Source organism: Talpa occidentalis, unplaced genomic scaffold (assembly GCF_014898055.3).
Source record: "Talpa occidentalis isolate TD23 unplaced genomic scaffold, MPIMG_talOcc4v2.1 talOcc4.7, whole genome shotgun sequence".
NCBI classification, from domain to species: Eukaryota; Metazoa; Chordata; class Mammalia; order Eulipotyphla; family Talpidae; genus Talpa; species Talpa occidentalis.
In genome coordinates this window covers 64,875,444-64,892,242 of record NW_023605083.1, presented here as the reverse complement: position 1 = coordinate 64,892,242, position 16,799 = coordinate 64,875,444, and the positions used below count along the sequence as shown (strand labels likewise).

The following is a 16,799-nucleotide window of genomic DNA, read 5'->3' as shown; positions in this document are numbered from 1 at the left end:
CGGGGAATGAGGAGCTGGGTGCTGAAAAGCAGATGGTATCTCTAGAGGCCAGGGGCTTCAGCTGCTCAGTGTGGGGGCAGGGGCAGCTGACAGAGAAAACATGGTCTGCAGGACACTCTGCTGAAGCCACAGGCGGGCCCCACTCCTAGTCAGAAACACACAGGTTCCATTATTCCAGACACAAGAAAGGCCCATTTCTCCTCTGAGGGGAGGATGTGCCCACCAGCTGGGAACTGGTTTCAACAAGCCAGTTTTCTCTTCTTTCATCCCCTCTTACCTTCATCCCAGCTTCCCCGGGAAGGCCCAGTTCTCCCACAGCACCTGGAGGTCCCTGCAAGAAAATGTCATTGGTCCCTCTGAGAGCCCAAGGTTGTAAGGGAGGAGATAGCTGAGGCAGGCCAGAGAGGGCCATGGACCTGTGGGGGTCACACAGCATGAAAGACAGAGCTGGGGAGTAACTGCAGACTTCTCAGAGCTATAGCTGAGACTTAGGGGGTGGGGTGGGAGGCAGGCTGACTAGGCCTTGGGGCTTCCCAGAGGCTACTGAGCCTTCTCCCGCCCCACGAGTGTGGTTTACCACATTAGGAGCCCCTTGGCAAGCACAGGGAGGAAAATTTCATGATTCACATAACGACAGGGGAGGAAGCCAACGAATGTTGTGTTTGGGGCTGAGTAATCCCAGCACTTCTCTCTGCTGCTGGGCCAGATGACAAGGGCGGGAAGGGGTCCTGAGTTATCACCCTTGGCACAGCTGCAGCCAGTGCACAAACCCCAGGTCTCAGTTTCTTCTCTGGAAAAGGCAGGCTATTCAAGGCCCTTCGAGTTCCTTGCTACATGACCTTACGAGGCTGGATCTGCAGTCAAACCTGGGTGCTGGGGTGACGTTCCAGCAGGTGATGGCGGGAGTGGGGCTTGGTTGCTTTCTTTGGTGCCGAAAAAGAGGCACTGCCAGCATCCCCTGAGGATCCTGGCACCCCAGCTCCTCAACCCAGGCCATTAGGAAAGATCTGCCCTCACTGCCAGAGAATCTACCTCCAGTCTCTGCAGGACACCACACAGCTGGGCCAGGAAACCCCGAGGAGCACTGGGAAGGACTGATACCTCCTCATCAGCATCATGGGATGAACAAGTGTTCTTTCTGCCACACTCACCTTAGGTCCTATCTCTCCTGGAGGGCCAATGGGCCCCTGTGGTCCCTGAGGGCCCTAGAAGATAGATAGGCACACAGACAGTTGGGACAAGCCAGCCTAAGGCTGGATAATGCAGTCTGGAGGGTTAGATGTGGAACCTGGAACCTGGTGTCCCGAACCCGCCCATGATGAGGGTTCTGGTGTCTGCAGCTCTATCCTCACCAGCATGTCCCCTCCAATCCATCCTCACATTCTCCTCTCCATCCACCTAAAACTCAGCAGGGCCCACTCATGCTTAGAAAACATCCACCTCCTGAGACTTGTTCACTCCATTTTGCTGCCTGGAATGCGTGTCCCCCTGAGATCCACCTTGGCTCCACCTGGAATCCACCTGGGATCTACCTGCCACCTTGTGAGTTTATTCTTTTCCTCCTCTCTCTTTCCGGAGACTTAAGTGCTCCATGCCCTCTGCCTTTCCCCACACCGAGCACTCCAGAAACATTTGCTTGTTTCAACTTCACAACAGGATGGCAAGGTTGGGACCATTTTACTGGTCAGGAAACCGAGGCTGGAAGGCAAACTTAGACTCAAACCCAGCGCCCCTGAGCTCCTGGCCAGTGCTCTCCCCACGTCCAGGGGTGCCACCTGGGAGGAGGAGGTCAGCCCTGTCCTTCTCTAAATCCTCCCCCTCCTACTATATGATGCCTCCCACTACGGGGATGACCTTCTGAAACCAGCTGCCAGGTACAAAAATGCAAAGAGGGAAGGAAAGGACACTTACCGGTTCTCCTGGGAGACCCTTGGTGCCTGGGGGCCCTGACGGACCAGGAATGCCCTGCAGAGAAAAACAAAGGTGACCTTAGTCCTTCCATGGCCTGCCCTGCCTGTAACTTGAGCCTCAGCTAAGCCCTCCCTGTACATGAGGATGCCAACCTCACCTTATACCATGTGACAAATGGGGAGACTGAGTTCTAGGGGAAGAGACAGGGTCGTCAGTGCAGAAAGTGGGCAACTAGACCCTTTGGAGTCTCTACCACAGAATAGGAACGTGGCTAATGGGGCCAGTACCTCCCCCTGAGCCCCAAGGGGAGACCTTCAAGGACTTGTGTGACTTACGGGAAAGCCTCGTGCGCCTGAATGCCCTCGCTCACCAGCTGCACCCTGGAAGCACATTTGCGGTTTGACAGAGGCACATATCACAAAGCAGAGAGCGGGGAGGGGCTGGCAGCCTCTGTCTGACATACCTGCTGCCCAGGCTGGCCCGGTCTGCCCTGTGGTCCTGGGGGGCCCTATAGGAAGCAAAGTGAGCAAAGGTGGGAGAAGATGCTCTGGAGGACCCTTCACGGAACAAGGACACACACTCCCATGGGAGATGAAAGGGACCCCTGAGATCTCAAGGCTTCCACCCTTCTCCCCATTGGGCAGGTGGGCAAACCAAGGCCCAGCAAGGAGGGGGCTCACCAGAGTCGCGGGGCTCTGGTTCAGAGCCAGTTCCCCTTTCTCTGGATGGCGCCTGAAGCAGCCTTGGCTCTCAGGAGCCAGGAAGGGTTTGTGGAGGCCCAGGAGGGCCCAGGACCATGTGGTTCCTCCTCATTCTTGTCCTTGCTTTTTCCTGCTCACACGCTTTCTTTCTCTCACTATGCTATGCTCCTCCAGTGCCCTGCCCCCAGCTCGGAGGTTTGCAGGAGCTCTCAGGAGGTGCCTGCTGTCCCCAAGGGCCTGGTACTGGGTGGGTGTGAGCCTTGGTCCCTGGATTCCTGGCTCAGCATGGAGGGGTGAGGAAAGGCAGGCCACAGGGTCCAGTACCTTCAGGCCCTTGGACCCCTGCTCCCCAGCTGGTCCGTCTGGTCCTCGGGGGCCCTGGAATAAGAAAAGGGGCTTGCAGTGGGCAGCAGGGATCTCCCTTGGGCTGGGAACCAGGAGTTCAGGACTGCCCAGAACCTCCGGCCTTTCCCTCCACTAGCCTGGGGCTCCTTCCTCCCACTTCCCAAACTCTCCCCCTGAGCTGAGTCCCCCTGTGCCGTGTGCCCTTTGAGATGATCTGCAGAAGGACTGGCACAAGTGGAATCAGCTAGAGGCCCTAACATTCAGAATGGGGGCTAGGAGGGTACCAGCAACATTGCTGAAAGAGGCCCTCGTGGGAGGGTCAGCCTGCCAACCCATTGCCCAGGCGTGGAGATCAAGGGCCAGAGCAGTGTTGTGTGACCAAGTCCGACAGCCAGGTCTGTCTTCCCAGAGTGCAGGTGGGGACAGAAATGGCCCTGGTGGAAACTGACCAAGAAGGACTTATGGAGGGTGGGGTCTCTGTGTGGCCAGATGTTCAGTGCAGCCCCCTCTTTAGCCAGCTGTGCAAGCTAATCGGGCCTCCTGATATCAGGGAACAGCAGCAGGGCAGAGGTCAGGCAGCTGCTCCCTGGAGCTCTGGACTCAGGTGTGACCCCTGAGACAGGAGCCTTGGTCTTTTGAGAGTTGGGGGGGGCCTCTGGGGCACCCCCCCACCCTGACTCCTTGAACCAATGGGAACACAGGCCAGCCAAGGGAAGTAACTGGTCCAAGGTCACTTGGCACAGAAGTATCCCTCCAGGGCTCAACCCACTGTTCCACATGTCCCCTCCAGGAGGGCTCCCACAGACATGCAGATGGGGTGGGGTCTCCTGGAAAAGATCCCCATGGAGAACAGTGTGGTGGTCGGAAGAGGCCATGTTGGGGAGACAAAGAGGGTCTTGTGAAGGAGGCCAATCTCCGCATTCTGGGAGCATGGAGGGCCAGCTGCAAATGACAGGGTCTGGGAAGTGCCTGGGTAGGCCATGATAAGGGAGGAGAAGACAGCATCAAGAAGTCATTTGAAATTCAAAATGGGCTGTGAACATGTGTGGCGAGGGGGATTAGCCAGCCGTATGGTGGGATGGTCTCACGCTATACCGTATGCCTGAAACTGGTATCATATACCAATTATACTCAATATAAGGGAATTTTGAATGAATAATTGAGCTCCTCAAAGTGAAAATTCCTAGCTGCTTCAGCTCCACCCCATAGCTTTAAAGAGCACCTCATTTCCCAAATCAGCCAGGACAGGGGGCCACGGCACTGAGGGGTTCAGCTATGAGTGTGTCAGCAGCATCTCCAGGCCCAGGCCCAGGAAACTGGGGGTGCAGAACTAGAAATTGTGGTGGTGCTTAGGAAATAAAGAGACAGGGCACTGCTCCTCACTATCTCACCTCTGAAATGGTGACAAGAAGTCACCTCTCAAGGCAGAAGACAATGCAAGGCATCTCAGCACAGGGCATGAGGAAGTGCCTGCAGGCCAGGGGTGGGGACACAGGAATGGCAAGGTCCAGTCCCTTCCTCAGGATAGGCAGCTCTTGTTATGTGCCTACCAGCCCAGCCGCTGAGAGTTTTCACAGGTTCACAATGAGGTATGAGCAGAGAGCATGAGTGTGAGTCCTTGCTGTCTGACCCCAGGGAAGCCCCATCCCCTCTCTGAGCTTCAGTCTCTGGGGGACACTGTCAGACACTGTATTAGATTTATCACCCTAGTTCATGGACAGGGGATGGTGGGGTTGGGGGCATCCAGGTCTCGGGAGGCAGGATGGAGGCAGAGCCCAGGGGTGGGCATCTCCCCTCCTGAGGGACGGTGTCTGGTCCCTGAGTGCTGTCTCCACCGGAAACACAATCCACCCTGGAAAGGGACAGCTCTGGGACTGGAGGGGAGCCCCGAGGGGGTGGAGGGCTGGGGCTGAATCACATGGCACCCTGCTTACCTTAGAAAGCTGAGCTTTTCTGGGAGAAAGGTTAAGTGAGCTATAATCATATTAATAATAACAACAGCAGCAGTAGCAATAATAGTGGAAGCCAATGTCCTCATTTTATAAATAAGGAAACAGCCTATAGTCACACAGCAAGTAAGTGCTCAAACCTCATCTTGAGCATGTGAAAAATTTGGAGCAAAGTCAGCTGGATGTCAATTTTCCCCCCACTACCTGCTCCTTGTTATCAGTGAGTGAGCTCCCCATTACCAGGAATGGGGGGCGGTACAAGGCAGGGCCTAGAGGGACCTGTGTGCTAGAGAAGATAATGTCTAAAATCCCTATTATCTGGGTGACTCCGCTGCGCCCTGGGAATACCAGAGCACTCAAGAGAAGCTGGGGCTGACTTGGGGGAAACAGGACCACCTTTCCATCTGGAAGGATGAGGAGGCCATGGGCCAACTCCCTCTCCCTCCACTGTGCAGGGAGAGGAGCCCGCAGCCACACCCCCTAAGCCTTGCCGGGCCATTCTGCACAGCTAGTCCTGAGACTCCTCCAGTTCTGTCCTCCTTTCCCTTTGACCGGCCCCAATCCCTCACTCTTTGCCCACTGGAGGCAGGCCTGGGTTTCCATCAGAGCCACATGTCTGCTCTCTGGTAGCCACTCCCCAGGAAGATGTCTGCAGCCGCAGCTGGGGCTGTCTGCCAGGCAGGCTGGGGTCAGGCTTGGTGGGAAGGAGCCCCTGCCCAGGACAGAAAATCTGGCCCATCACAGCTCTTGTGAAAAGGGGGAGGATGAAGGAGAGGAGTGAACGCATACCCCACACATGGCTGCCGGATCAGCGGCTCACCTCGTGCGGGGCGCTAGTGAAGGGTAGCATCCCCATGACATCTAAGGAGGTGGCCTTGTGCTGACCCATTTTACAGAGGAGGAAGGCTCCAGGGAGGAGAGGTCAGTTGTCCAAGGTCCAAGAGGAGGAGCTGGAGTCGAGGCCAGGTTGGCTGGGCTCTAGGCCCTACTCATGGGAACAGAGTCCAGCCTCTCAGACACTCCAACCTCACACCCTCACACCCTCACTGTTCCTCGAGGAGGATGGCCAAGGGAGCTGGCGGAGTCTCCCAGATAACAGGGATTTTAGATACTGTCTTCTGCAGCTGGCTGCGCTCAGCTCTGTCCTGCACGCCTCCCCGCCCCCCTCCCCCCCACCCCGTGACGGGGAGCTCGTCCCACACTGATGAACAGTCACCGGCACTGGTGGAAAGAGGGCATCTGGCTGACTTGGGTTCAAATTCTGGCTTTTCAAAACTCCCTCTGAGCCTCAGAGAGGTTAAGAAACTGGCCTGAGGTACCACAGCTGAAACTGGGAGGGTATAAGGGAAGGCCCCTATATCTGTCTGACTCCTGAACCCACATTCTTTTAGTTTGCGCCTGTGGAATCAGACCCTGGCCAGCAGCTTTGAGCGGAAGGCCCGAGGTCTCCTCTTGGCCCTGCCTGGCAGTGCTCATTCATCCCAGGGCAGAAGGGTGGGGGAGCAGCAGTGCCCACTGTCCTTCTGGGCAGAGGAACAGGCAGAGCCTTGCAAGCCTGTTACCCATGGCACATATGGGGAAACTGAGGCCCAGAGAATACAGGCTTTGTTAAGGTCAGAGGGCAAGCAAGACACTGAACACGACTTTGTCCAGAATTAAGCTCCTTCACAGGCACAGTGGGGACCTCTCTGAGTCCCTCACCCTCAGTTACCCCAACTGTGAAGTGGCTAAGGGTGGCTTATTAGGCAGGAGACCCAGGGGACCGACCCAGCAAGTTTTGCATTCCTGCCAAACTCAGCAGGAGGAGGGGCTCTCCAGGAGTTGCTGCAGCCCCAGAGACTTTGATGTGGTTGGAGTCTGGGTTTGCTCAAGCCAGAGATACATTCTTTGAGCCCCTGCTAGAAAGGGGTGGTAAAGACTGCGGGAACCTCAGTGAGCAGAGGGGGTGGGGCCTGAGTCTTGCATCTGGGAGAAAGTAGGGGGCTTCAGCGAATCTCACTCCTGGGGCAGGATGGACTGTACACAACATGGGAGCAGCTGCAGGTGAGCCTCCATCCACATGCAGATGCCCAGGACCCAGGCACTGGGAGACGCCCTGCCAGGCTGGAGCAAAGCCTCTTAATCTGTCCTCTCCCAGGCTGACTGCTCAGGCCATCTGCTTGAGGGAAAATTTTAAGTCACTTGAAAGTCAGCCAAGAGGAGAATAATCATCACGGATCCCTGTATGGAGCTGGGATATCACGCCTGGACTGCCTGCTCTACCTGTGCCACCTCATTTCCTAATTACAAGGCTGCCTGGCCTGGCACCTTTATACCAGTTGGGGACTGAAAACCACCCCATCAGCCCTCTCTGCATGAGTGAAAATAAGACTGCATTCAATAGGCAAAAAGGGTCTGATTTCCTATGTCAGATCCCAGCTCTGTTACTTTCAAGCTGTGCAACCCAAGGCAAGTGGCTTAACCTCTCTGTGCCTCAATTTCCTCTCTGGAAAAATAGACATAATAATAACACCTACCTTATAGGGTAGAGTTGAAGATTTTAAAAATTCATGTATGTGCTCAACAGTACCTCTGGCTGCCGTGCTTGGGCCAGAAATTTCTTAAAACTCTCTGTGGCTCCCCACTACCCTTGGAGCATAGCTCATATGCCTAGCTATGGTGTTGGAGGGCCTACTTGGCTTGGTACCTGCTCGTGCTTGGTTATATCCCTTTCCCCTGCCCCTCTGTTAAGTTAATAGAGATCCTGAAATAGAGATGCCCCACCTTCTCCCACCATATAAGTGTCCCCCTGCCTGAAACCAGGCATCAGCTCAAGCATCACTCTCTCCTGGAAGCCTTCCCTGGTACCCTGCCCACATGAGGTGCCTCCTTCAGCCTCCCAAGATGCCCACACTTCCTCTATCAATGTACTGGTGACCTTGTATGGTCTGTTCGACCTACATGATTGAGCCAGGCATGCAGGAGGGGTCATGCCTGCCCTGTTCTTCATGGTATTTACAGAGCTCCCACAGTGGCTGGCAAACAGTAGGGCTAAATAAATGGTGGTTGAATGAATGAATGAACCAATGAACGAACAAAGCAATAGTACTACAGAGACTATCTATGCCAACATGGTGCTCAGAAATGGGCCAGGAAGGAGGTGGAGTCCCCACATCCAGTTAGGCCCAGGAAGCCTGGAGCCCTGCCTGGTGTTGTGAACATCCCTTATCTCAGGGATAAGCAGGGAGTCCCCATTCAGTGTCTGCCCCCAGGAGACCGAGCCCCACTTACCCAGCGTCCTTTTGCTCCCCGCATGCCTGGTGGGCCTCGAGATCCTGGAGGACCCTGTGTGGAGGAGAAAGAGTTGGAGAAGTCCCTTTTTTAGGGAGCAAGTGCAACACAGAGGGCAGGGCGGGGAGCCTGGGTGAATGAAGTTGGCCTGCAGGCTTAGCAGGTGCTAAGGAGCGGACAGCTGCTGCCATGGAGAAGGTCTTGGCCCTGGGGAAGCAGCAGCCCAGGACTCACACCCTTTCCTAGTATTCTGGAAGTGAGAAAATGGTCGTGCCATTTCCTTCTTTATTTCAAAATCCACAACAAGGGGCTGCCATGAAGCTATCTTCTTCAATGCATTTCCCCTTTTCTCTCCCATCAGCAAGGGGAATATGGTGCCCAGGTTTTGTCTCTCACGCTGACCCTGAATAGGTCCAAAAGACTGACCAGGTCAGAAGGAGCCCTGGGGAGAAGGGCAGGGGAGACCACAACCCTGAGGTGAGGGAGGAGAAAGGGGAAGGCTGCATGGTGGGGAGAGGGCCCTGAGGGGCAGGGAGAAGGAAAGCCAGTGTAGGCAAAGAGAAGGGAGCAGGTCCTGGCCCTGGCAAGATGTCCAGTCACCAAGTGTGATGAAGGAATAACAAGAAGAGGAGCAGGGGAAAGACAGGGAGGGAGCGAAAGCACAGGGTAGGCTTTGTTCCTTGAATTCTCAGCACCTGGTTGCACAGGCCTAATGTAGGTAGGCCTAAGACTCAGAGGAGGTAGAAGTTTCTTGAAGGAACAATGACCACATGAACAGTTAAAAGAGGTCAGGGGATGGGAAGGGGAGAAAGGAGGCGAAATTTCTCTCCTCCTATTCCGGGCCCAGCTATGCATCTCAGGCCACGGCTTCAACTCTGCTGGCCAGGACCCTCAGACAGCTGCAGGGGCCCCCCATCTCCCAGCTGGTCTCAGAATGGGTGTGCTCCTTTTATAAAGAAGAGGCAGCCTCATCTGCATGCACAATACCAGGGAGAGGCCCCGCTCCATTTGGGGGCTCGGGCCAGGGGGGAGCGGGGAGGCTGTGCTTGCTGCTCCTGTTTCTACCCCCGCCCCCTAGCCTTCAGAAGACCCCTGATAGCCGCAGTCCTGACTGCTGTGAGGGGCTGATCTCAGCGGGACCCTTGACAGCAGGGCAAGCAGGGTGTGGACCATGGCTTGGCCCAGTAAAAGGACAGATCTGACTCCTGGGTGATGGGAAGATGAAGACTGGGTGAGAACGGAGCATTTTATAGAGGGTTGTCAGGCTGCAGAAGGCATGCAATGCGTCACTGGGAAATTTCAGGAGCCAAGTCTCCACCGAGAGGCAGGAGAAAGCAGAAAGAGCAGGCAGCTCCACCAGAAAACCTCAGTGCAAACCTCAGCTCTACCACTTATTATTCCATCAACTTTGGCTAGTGACTCTTTGGGGCTCAGTTTCATCATCTATAAAGTGGGGTTGAAAGGGTCCCCCCCTCCTCGAGTTTTCAGGAAGACATAATGCCCTGGCCAGTCCCCAGTTGAGTGCAGTCATCAACTCTCAGGGGGAGAAGGTGAGAAACTGGAGGTCCAGACCCTGTCTGGCCCCTCCTCAAATAATGGCAAGAGTTAACTTGTCTGACCTCAATTCGCCAAAGGAGGACATGGGCCAGAGAAGTAGAAAATGCCAATCAGATGTGAATGGTATCACCAGAAATGTGGCTTTAATAGTACTAGTCTTACTCATAATAGTGGTAATCATCCTATCGAACAAGGAGTAATAGAAGTTATTATTATCATGTCTTAAGCACTGAGTGTATGCAAATAGTTGGCTAAGCACCACACCTCACACTAGGACATCTATTTCTTTCTTTTTTTTTTAAAGATTTATTTATTTATGCATACAAGAACTGAGGTTTAGGCCAGAGGTGTGGGAGGTGAGAGGGTTTACCAGAGCAGAATGGGGAACAGAACAGGCGGATCTACTGAAATACACTGCTGAGGGGAGCAGCGGGAGAGACAGGAGAGGTCTGCTGCGCCATGTGGGTTAGACTGAATTCTGGGGAGGTCAAGGTCCAGGGGTGCAGGAACTAGAATTTGATAATGGACCCCAACATCACTGTACCAAAGCTACTACCCTCCCCTGGATACCTCCCCAAGCTGAAGGGCCCCCATCTCTCCATCTCTAAAAGCATCTACTGGACCCAGCACTCAGTGGGAACACTGGGTAGGGGGGTGGGACAGCAGGCTCTGGGCTGGGTGGGCCGGGGCCCTTGGATTCCAAGCTGGGCACCTTGGCCTGCTAACCAATGGCTCCAGCCCCACACCAGATGTGGCTCCTCCTAATGACTGGGAAGGAAAGTCATTGAGAAATCTGAGTGCTGACTTCTGATTCTGACTGTGCACTATGAGAGTTTCGGGCTGATTATAAGGATTTGGGCAGGGGGTGAGGGGGATGACAAAATGCCTTGGTGCTTGTGCCTCTGTCTTTGGCTGATGGTTACCTGTGCCCAGGCTTCTTGCCTCTGACTTAGTCCCTCCATATCTCTCCTGAGCGCCTGCACTGCTTGGATCCTGCCTGGCCTGGTCCTTCCTCCTCCCACACTCTTCCCATCCACCTGAAGCCCACCCTCCACTGCCCCAGCCTGAGCCTATGAGAGCAACCCCTTTCCACCCCTCATATCCTCCTGGGGGGAGTGGAAAGGACCCCTGAATGTGGGTGCTCTGCATCACAGCCCTTCCCTAGCCATCCTGCCTATCCCACCCCTCACCACTTTGGGAGCCTCAGGGATCTCCCTGGTTTCTCCCTGGTTTCTTTTTCACAAAAGCCCAGGACCCCTGCATCTTCAGCGTGATACTCAGTCCACTGACCCCAGCATTTCTGATCCTCCTTGCTTGCTTTCTCTATAGATGCATTTATTTATTGGGGTCACTCTCCCCACACCAGAATATAAGTTCCTAAAGGTCAGGGACAGCTTTCTGCCTTGCTGATGGCTGCACCCCAGCTCCTGGGGTGGCCCCAGCACACAGGACACAGTATTTTCCAAGAGGATGAACAAAGCAATAAAAATGTTAATGGCCAAGGTGCTCCCATGCAGTGAACAGCACTATGTCATGAACAGGAGCTGCACGGCTTCATGTAACCCATGAGATCACGCTCTCATAACCAACATTATTTTCTGTTTTTCAGATGAGCAAAATCTAGATTCCCAGAAGTTTAACGATCTGTCTTGGCAACACAGCTAAAGAGTGGTGGAGTTGGGGCTCAAACCAGGTCTGTCTGACTCAGCCCTGGACTCCTCACCTTACTGGAGAGCGGGTGTGAATTCAGGGAACATAAGGGCTTTGCTTACCGGGGGTCCGGGATCTCCTGGGTCCCCAACACCACCTGGAGTTCCAGGATGACCCTATTGGAAAGAAGAAAAAGACGGGCTCAGCAGTGGAGGTACCTACTCCTCTTTCAGCCCTTCTCAGCCAGCTCAGCCCAGCCCAGGGCCAGGCAGTCCTGCAGGGAGAAGGCACTGGTCATCCTGAGTGCCTGGTGTCAGGGAAGCAGGTGGAGGGGAGCAGAGATGCCATCGCAGCTGTGACAGGAAGGGCAAGGGGATGCAGACATTCTTCTTACCATCAACCCCTTGGGTCCGGGCGCGCCTGGGGGTCCCATCATGCCCCGGTCACCCTGTGATGGAGATAGCAATCAGGGAGGTCATGGTAGGGATGGCTCTGGGGGAAGGGGCAGGTGCAGATGGTCTCCCAGAGACCAAAGAGAGACAGGGACTTGACAAAGGTCTATAGAGGGTCCGTGTCCTGCTCACAGTCACATCACCCAGGGTGATGACAGGAGTCGGGTAGGCATCTAAGACCTTACTCAGCAGAAGGCAAGACCCCTGGCAGGCGTCAGTACCCCACTGCGTGCCCAACTCTGGGCTTCCCTCAGCAAGTATGGTCCTGGTTAAGGATGTGCTAATGACATTGTCCCCTTTGATGCTGGCCCATGGCATGTGGTCCTCATTAGGCCTGGCATCTCCTGGGCTGAGCTTGCAGAAAGGGAGATGGCAAGAGAAGGAATTTCTTTCACTCTCCTCATCCACTGCCCAATTAGATGTCACTCATTCCCTCTTAACCAATCCAGACAGACCAGGTGGCGATGGCAGGTAGAGCAGACAGACCCAGGGAGGCAGGAGCTCTGGGTTCAAATCCTAACTTGTGAAGCTCTGTTTCTTGTATCCACCCACCCAGCAATGTTTATTGAGCATCTACTATGAGTTTGACAATCATGCTACCCCCGGAAGCCAAAATAGCAAGTGGAAACAGACCTTGCTTGCATAGACAAGACACTCGGGGTGTCTCAGACATAGCCATAGATCAGGAAAGCAGCGGAAGGGCAGTGGCGGAGGTGCTAAGGTGTTTCAGTGGGGGGTTGAGCTACCTGCATGGGGAGTGGGCAGGGAAGGCTTCCCACAGGAGTCTTGCTTCACCCAGAAGAGGAAGGGTAGTTGAGTCATCTACATAAGGGAGACGGGGGAGGAGTGGGCACTGGTTGGTAGGAGGAAGGACAATAGAGGCCAATGGAGGAGTAGGGAATGGACATTTGAGCAACAAAAGAAGGCTGGCATCACTGATGCTGCTCCACAGTTACGCAGGTCAGAGGACACAGGGTGAGACCAGGCAGGGCCTTTCTGCACTATTTTTTGCGGCTTCTTGTGATACTATAATTATTCCAAAAATAAAAACTTAAAAAGAGAGGAAGAGGAAGAAGAAAGCAAAGAGGTAGAGAAGACAGCTAGAGGGTCTGGGCCAGGGTGTAATGAGGAAAGAGGTAAGGATGCACCTGGAAAGGCAGGCGGGGCCAGATTAGGGGAGGGGCTTCCTCTCTCTGGACCTCAGTCTCTCCAAATCCCAGGTGAGCACAATGTTGGCTCTCCCAGAGGGACTGCCTGGACATTCAATATGCCTGCAAAGGAAAGCAGAGCCTCTCGGGGGGCCGCACTGGGCAGCCACAGGTTGGGAGCCACAAGGCACAGGGTTTAGCACGCAAAGTGCAGCCATGGGGACTAAACCGGGTTTAGATCCCTGATCTGCCACTTCTTAGCTGAATGGCCTTGAGCAGTTCTGCAATCTGAGCCTGTCTTGTCCATAAATCAGAGCTGTGGTGGGTTAACAAGACAACCTAAGGAAATGGGCTCCTTTTTTAAAGGAGCCTCCCTTTGACCACAGGGGTGGTCAACTCTCTGCCTCCCTTCTGTTGACCACCCCTGTGTAGAGCCAGTGCACAGCCATGAGGGGCCCAGACTACACACATCGGCTGGATGTCATGCCAAGGGGTGATGTCAGGAGAAAGCCCCAGAGGATGCTGGGAAGGGGAAAAATGGCTCTTGGAGGGTCTGGAACACAAGGAAAGTGAGGAGGCCAGGGGAGAAAGGTCTGAAACCCCCAAGTCAACAGGTTCCTGCATCTTTTTAACATGTCAAAACATAAGCTCTGTTTGTTAATATTTCCCCCCAATACAACATACCTTTTCTCCCACGATTCCTGGCTCCCCGACCAGACCAATGAATCCCAAAAGTCCCTATAAGAAATATTTATGAAAATGAAAGAAAAGAGGGAGCAATGTGAATTCAGGGACATGCTGCATCTCAAAGGTCCACTGTGTCCTCCGTCCCCTGGCACAGTCTCCAGGTGCCCCCTTTCTGGCCTGGAAACCTGGCCGCACGGAGCTGCCACCAAGCGATCATCTCTCTCTGGGCACTGTCCTGACTTCCCTCACTCCACCAGATGGTTCTGATTCTGGAGCCAAGCCACGGGGCTGCTGCCAGCATCCCTGGGAGCACCACACATTCTTCCCACGCCAGAAGCTGGGAGGCCGCCACGTTTGGAGAGCTGGGGAGTGGGAGGGGGGCTTGACTGTGCTGGGGAGAGGCCCGACTATGAGAAATCCATCCCCATCTTTTTGGGGTTCTGAGGCAGTTTTAAAGAGGAACAAACCTGCTCACTGGTGTAGAAATACCAAAAGAGCCTCCCCCCAAAAGACCTGGTTGGAATCTGGGAAGCGGAGGTCTTTTTACTGTCTTCTAAAGAGCTTCCTCTGAAAGGGCACACGTGCACACACACTGGTTCCTGCTGCTCTTTTAATTCTGCTGGATGCTAACTTGCCACTGTGTTCCAGAGGCTCTCCTAGGTGGCTACAGGCCTTGCCATTGCCCTGGGCAGGCAAACAGGCACAGGCCAAGTGAGGAGGGACATCCTAGAGATAACTGTCCAGACCCCACACTGCTTAGGAAATCCCAGCACAAGGAGGCCTTGCATGGTTGGGGGGGGGGTGGGGGGTAAACGTGACTTAGGAAGAAGTCAGGCTGGCTGTCCAGAGCTCTGGGAGAGTTAGGAAAGACAGAAGGATAAGTCAACTTGTCCAATAAAATCTGTTCCCTGTCCCTAAACTCTGGCCCAGAAAGGAACAAGACCTTGAACCTGACCAGAATTGGATGAGAAGTTGTACGCTCAGGCAGAGAAACTGGTCAACCAGTCAGGCAAGTAGGAAGAGGGACGGGCACCCAGTTTCAAAGGGTTAGCTTGGTGGGTCTCAGAGATGGTTGCAAAGTGGCAGCTCAGGCTGGGACCACATCCCACTGCTGTCTCTGGTCTGTGTGGCTTCAAAGTCCATGCACCTTTTCCTCTATCCCAGGGCCTACATAGTGTGTGAGTGGAGTGGGGGTCTCCCTGGTACTCAGACACCATGGCCACACATGGGGGAGGGGGTCCTGGTTGCCTGGGTTCAGAGACCCTTTGGAGTTGGCCTACCAGGTGAGAGGGGTGAGGAACAAGCTAGCAAGAAAATAACTAAGTGCATAACTTTTGCAACAACTTGTTTTTAAAAAGTAAAGGGAGAATTTTCAAGTGATAGCACTAATAACAGCTGACACTCGCTATGTGCCAAGCTGCACCTGGCACTTTGTCTATGTCATCACCATTCAGTCCACAGGTGGGTGGGCCCGGGGCAAGGTGCAGAGCCCCTTGAGCCCCATTCGCAGGATGGGGGATGGCAGATAAACCTCCCTCCCTCCCTGGGTAGTTCTGAGTATGGAGAGGATGCGTGGCACAGGTACACACTCCATAAATGTTAGTTCCCTCCCATCCCATTTGAATTTATTTTAAAAGGCCACCAGATTAAGACAGAGGCCTGAGCTCCCCACAAGGGAGTAGTCAGACATTTAGAGAATGCTGACTAAAGGGAATAAAAACTGCTCTGTTAAGAGGCCCCTGCCCGACTGGCCCAAAGAAACAGAAAGCTCATAGCTACTTTAAATTTATGAGTTGCTGGGTCCTGGAAGGCAGGCGGGTCATAAACCTCAAACAAGAAGTCAAACAGGATCCTAATGAATAAGGTCCATACAGCAAGGAGCCTCTTGCCCCCACCCCTTCCCCAGGAACCCCTGCAGCGCTGTACAGAAACATCCTGGCAGGCCCTGGGGGTCCTGTGGGTGGGGCTCACACTGTTCCAGCTCGGCCAGCCCGGAGGCCCAGGCTTCCACCTGGTGGGTCTGATGAGCAGGCAGCTGACAGCCGTGAGCAGGACTGACTCCTCTTGGGCTGGCAAGAGAGCTGAGAGGTGGCATTGTCACCTATAGTGGGCATAGCACAGGCAGGATCTGAATCCCCAGTTTGGGGGAAGAGGCTGGTCTGTCTTCATGTTGTCTACTGAGAAAGGGCCATTGTCTGCTATGGGAGTTTTTCTCCCTCCTTCCCTTCCCTCCCTTCTGCTGGGAGCTGGGGATGAGAAGGAGGACAAGAAAGTCCTGGATCCTCCACTGGATCAGACATCTCCAGTTAGGTGTTTACATGCTTGGCTTCCCCTGCACAGAACTTTCTAAAGGCCAGTCTTGTGACTTGTAATTATTTGTGTCCCCAGCACCTAGGACAGGGCCTGGCCTGAAAGCCATCTGCATTCTAACTAACTGTTGACAGGACTCAAGAGGTCAAAGGTTGTCCAGTCCCTCCAGGGCAAGTCTCAGGAATCCAGCAGACCTGAGTGTCAACTTTGGCTCTGACAGTTGCCTGAAGATCTTGGGCAAGCCACTGAAATTCTTAGCGCCTCAGTTTTCTCAGCTGCTGAATGGGGTTATAATACCTACTGCTCCAGGGTTGCTGAGGGAAATTACAAGTGAGGGTGTGTGAAGTGTTTGGTATAGAACCTGCTACCTAACAGGTGCCCAATGAATGTGATAAATACTGTGATTGTAAGGAGTTCCTTATCATCTTTCTGGGGCATCCCCTGATTTTTCTACTTCCCACATGGGTAAGAGGCAAAGGAATGGGTTAGCAGAGCACCCATTGCCAAGTTGGTGGCAGCCACAGGGCTCCAGCTCTGTACTCAGAGAGTTCTCTCCTACTGTGACCCAAGTTGCCCCAAGTGGGGTTCCCATTCCTCTTGGCCCCAACTTTCCCTCACCTTCTAGATCATCTTAGTCAAGTGCATTCTCCTCCATGAACCCCAAGTGGCTTGGATTCTGGAGTTAACCTGGGGGTCTTTTACAAGACCCCAAAGATGGAATTCAAGGGACTCATGAACTGGATTAGGAAAATGAAAACGTCCATTTTCACTAATTTCTCAATGAAATTTAGCATTTGGTCCCCCAGCAAGAGTGTAGGT

General features: G+C 54.0%; 1 protein-coding gene across 6 annotated transcripts in view; it reads right to left on the bottom strand.

Annotated features, from left to right (window-relative positions):
• The window catches only part of COL27A1 (collagen type XXVII alpha 1 chain), a 134,006-nt gene that overhangs the window by 36,629 nt on the left and 80,578 nt on the right, over nt 1-16,799 (bottom strand). For all 6 annotated transcript variants that reach the window (XM_037495226.2, XM_037495228.2, XM_037495230.2 and 3 more), the window contains exons 25-34: nt 13,668-13,721; nt 11,778-11,831; nt 11,506-11,559; nt 8,177-8,230; nt 2,937-2,990; nt 2,375-2,419; nt 2,247-2,291; nt 1,912-1,965; nt 1,152-1,205; nt 278-331 (exon numbers count right to left, since the gene is read on the bottom strand). In XM_037495226.2, the coding sequence (XP_037351123.1) occupies nt 278-331; nt 1,152-1,205; nt 1,912-1,965; nt 2,247-2,291; nt 2,375-2,419; nt 2,937-2,990; nt 8,177-8,230; nt 11,506-11,559; nt 11,778-11,831; nt 13,668-13,721 (522 nt within the window). The remainder of the gene's footprint in view (nt 1-277; nt 332-1,151; nt 1,206-1,911; nt 1,966-2,246; nt 2,292-2,374; nt 2,420-2,936; nt 2,991-8,176; nt 8,231-11,505; nt 11,560-11,777; nt 11,832-13,667; nt 13,722-16,799) is intronic.